The sequence below is a fragment of the Tinamus guttatus genome, unplaced genomic scaffold, assembly GCF_059628265.1.
Source record: "Tinamus guttatus ecotype Peru unplaced genomic scaffold, ASM5962826v1 Tinamus_guttatus_pri_ptg000307l, whole genome shotgun sequence".
NCBI lineage: Eukaryota > Metazoa > Chordata > Aves > Tinamiformes > Tinamidae > Tinamus > Tinamus guttatus.
Window position 1 is genome coordinate 3,976,271 of NW_028288841.1, and position 3,914 is coordinate 3,980,184.

The 3,914-nt window shown below is 52.5% G+C and overlaps 1 protein-coding gene across 1 annotated transcript; it reads left to right on the forward strand.

The window, feature by feature from the left end:
* Positions 1 to 1,842: 1,842 nt before the first annotated feature.
* SNTN (sentan, cilia apical structure protein) lies at positions 1,843 to 3,687 on the forward strand. The gene is made up of 4 exons (XM_010226151.2): positions 1,843 to 1,952; positions 2,372 to 2,406; positions 2,859 to 2,998; positions 3,476 to 3,687. Exons 1-4 carry the CDS (start codon positions 1,843 to 1,845, stop codon positions 3,632 to 3,634), a joined length of 444 nt encoding a protein of 147 aa, XP_010224453.2. The 3' UTR covers positions 3,635 to 3,687.
* Positions 3,688 to 3,914: the final 227 nt, after the last annotated feature.

Sequence of the window (3,914 nt, forward strand, 5' to 3'; positions counted from 1 at the left end):
GGTGTTTCTGAAACATGGGTCTCCTTGAGCTGCAGAAGTCAAGTGAGGAGGAGGAGGAGAGGCTCCGGGAAAATACCCCCAAATGGGGTGGCACTGGTGGATTTTTGCAGCATGAGCAGCCATAATAAGGATGTTGCAGCTGAAAGCTGTCTGAGAAGAGCACCTGGCTATTTCCAGCACAAATAGAAGGCATCGAAATAGCTATGGAGCAGATGGCCTCCTCCCGGCACGCCTTGGCGGGTTCGAGGGCTGGCCGGGTTCCCATGTGGATGCACGGAGCCGGAATCTCGATGCCGGCCTCCCGGCACGTCCCAGGGAGGCAGCGAGCCGACGGTGGCCTTGGCTTTCCCAGCAAAGCCAGGAGTCCGCTGGGTCGGAAAACAGAAAAATGAATAAATAAATAAATGAAAAGTGAGCTGAAACCTGATCTGCAATGGAAGCGACCCAAAACGCAGCGGCAGGCGGGCTTTGCGAGCCAGCTCCCGGCGCATTCCCGGTGTAGCTCAGCACCACACGCTGCAGCTCACGCTCGTCTTCAGCTCCGATGCTGAGACCAAGCATAGGGATTAAGCCGGACACGAGGCTTTCCGTGCCCTCTAGTAGGGTTCAACAGATGTAAAGGGGAGTTATCACTTCAATGTGATATCAAGACTCTTTTTTTTTTTTTTTGACTGATAGCAGATTCCTAAGCCTGAATTCTTGTTTAATTTTAGTGTGTTAATTGATGGGGTAATGAGCATTGATTATATGTGTTTTGGCTGCGTCACTGCAATTATGGGCTCTGTTTTATTCATGAGCCAGCCCCAAAGAAAGCTAGAGATCTAAGACAGCTTAAACCTCTCAGAAAAAAAATAAAAAGCTCTGAATTGTTTGAGTAATGACACTCTTAGATGGAAAATTAAAGGTTCTCTTTTCCCATGCTTTTTAAGATAATTAAAATACAGGAACAGTAAGGTGGTGAACATCCTTATTCATTAGCCTTCAGTAATTTAGCTTCTACTAAATGAGGAAAACATTTTAATTCTCTAGGCCATCTGTTGCAGTCTCCTTTGAGTGTCCTGTTACATAAAGTCTCTTTCTGGGTAGTTCTGACATCAGGATTTCACGCGTTCACCAGCAGCGATGAGCTGGATGAGGTAGCTCGAGCCACCACCTTCCATCAGACCAGCCTGGGATTAAATCAGCCTCGATTTCTCAGATCACAGGGATCCTGTCCGGCCACCTCTAGGCTAAGGATGCGCAGCAAGGAGAAGGCGCGGAGAGATGTAGCGCCCGACAAGCTGCGCGCTTCCTAACAGCGGCATTCCTGCCAATAAATAACAAAGTTCATGGGAGCCCTTCCAGCTCCCCTAGCGCGCGACTGCTCTGCCATATGGCTCAGCGCTGCTTTTGGAAGCAGGCAATATCCATTCGGGTAAAAAATGGGATGGAGGCACCGCTGTTGGATGCTGTTTTGCTAGCAGGTCGGAGGCAGAGTGGAGCTCCCTTCGGTGCAGTGGTGGGGAGGGATGCGGGAAAGTGCTGGGTTGGGGAACATGCGGTTTGGGTCTATAGGAACAGCTCGCTCGCTAGCCCGGAGCAAGTGGTACTAACCCTCTCTAGGGAGTTGCCCATTAAATGCCCATGCGTGCAGCTAAATGGGTAGAAAGCTTTAATTTTGCCTCATTCGAAGTTATACCTGCATGGATTCAGGTCCCATTTGGATTTTCTTTGCCTAAAATAAGGGCTGCTCGCTGGCAGGGTATGGCTGCAGGCAGGCTGCTTTCGCAGGCAGGGCTCTCGCTCGCCTGTTTGCTCTTGCTCCAGTTGCTTGGAGATCTCCAAACACCGGGGCTTGGGACAATGTGTGGCTGCAGAGCCAGCGTGGCCAGCACAGCACTTGGCCCCGGGGACCTGCCTGCTCCTGCTTCGCCCAGCAAGAGCCCTTCAGCAGCAGGGGACATGCCCAGACCGTAAGTGATTGCTCTGTTTCTTGTGCCTTCATTAACCTGGTGTTTCTCTCGGGATTTTGTTAGCGGGACAGGTCTATCCCCACCAAAAGCAACCTCTCCTGCTGCGCCTGGCCTGCTCTGCGTTCCCTTCCCAGTGCTTTAGCAAAAGTAGCCATCCTGGAGCTCCCCCCAGGTGCAAGGGAAATAACTTAAAAACCTGTTGAAATGCCTCTGCCTGCCACTCACATTTTCTGATAAGCATCCAGGGCCCTGGAGCTCAGAGCAGAGCTGTGGGATGCTCTGCGCTGCCCGTGCAGTGGAGCTACCACTCTTCCTTTGGGGAATTACACCATGGAGGTGGAAGCAAGTGAGCCTGGTGATTGAGCCCTGTGTGCCCGTGCCTTCCGTCAGGCGCTAACTCTCTCCTCTCTCACTACCAGCATACCCATAGCCAAGCAGCTGGCCTCCATCAAAGGTAAGGAGCCCCATCGTTGAGCAGGGGGGTGGATTCCCAAAGGACACAGCCCTACGGCAGAGAATGGGGGTGATTTAGCAGAGCCGCTGGAGCCCTGTGCAAGCAGCAAGGGTCTTGGGGGGACACGGTCCCTGTGCCGCCTGCCCCAGATGCACCCACAGAGCGGCAAGGGCGGCCGGTGCCCACAGCACGGCCGGTCTCTGCTGTGTAACCCTCCCCTTGCGTGAAGCCAAGGAGCTCGTCTGGGAATTTGCTGGGCTCAAAAGCCTCCCGTGAGGGCTCTGGAACACACAGTGCATCACTGACCCCCTCACATAAAGCATCAGCCAGGCTCTGTGGGTAAAAGGAGTTTCACTAAAGTGAATTCCCAATTCCCAACCGCTCGGGCCATTTCTGATGGATTCCCTTCACTTCCACCGCCAATGCCGGCCGTGCCACCGTCTCTGCCGCAGCGCTGCGGAAAGGCTCGGAGCTGGAGAAGGCCTTTGCCACGGCCGCCCTGGTGTACAGCAACGCTGCGGACGCGCGCGGCAAGCTGGGCCGGGGGGACGCCAAGCGCCTGCTGCAAACGCAGTTCCTGAGCTTCGTCCAGGTGAGCCAGGAGGGCGGCCAGGCTCTGCGCGGCCGTGGGGGGACGCGAAGTGGCTGCTACAGAAATTTGGCATTTCCAGCTCATGCGTTTCTGCAAGCTTCACAGCATATCTCCTTCTCTGGGGATCTTCAAAACCCACTTGGACACAGTCCTGTGCCACATGCTCTAGGTGACCCTGCGTGTGCAGGGGGGTTGGACTAGATGACCTCTAGAGGTCCCTTCCAACCTTAAGCATTCTATGATTCTATGATTCTATGATATGTTCAAGTACCCACCTTGAGCATCAAGGCCGGAAGGATTTGTGCTCATTCCCTCTCCTCGGTGTGAGCAAGACAGATGGAGAGGGCTCCACTCCTCGGGCAGTTTCTAGTTGAGTTTCTCGCGTTTCAAGAAAAGCCAATGCGAAGGTGGACATGGAAATCCGGGTGGGAAGAAAGGAGCTCTGTGCTAAGTATCCTTCATTAAAATTCTCTGTAGGGCCAAGAAAACAAACCAAAATACCAGGAAATAATTTCTGCCCTGGATGAGGAGTCGGAGAACAAAATGGATTTTGAAGACTTCATGATCCTGTTAGTCAGCGTGGCGCTAATGTCTGACCTGCTGCGGGAGATCAGAGATGTGAAAACCACAAAGTGATCAGAGCTATGAAGGAAAAAGTAGCTGTGCACATTATGGAGAAAGCTCCGTGCAGAGAGAGCATTAAATGTCTGGCTACCTTATGTTATTTCCTTTTAAATGGAATAAAGTCTTTTGGAAACCTGAGTGAATTCACATCTGTGCAGATAAATAAATTGTAGCCAATGTCCCTGCAGGAGCAGGTCTGTGGAGCGGCACAGAGGTGCCAAGGTCTCACAGGTCCTGAGGTTTCCACCCCCATTTAAGCACGTCTTTTTTTTTTCCTTTTTTACAGCTGACC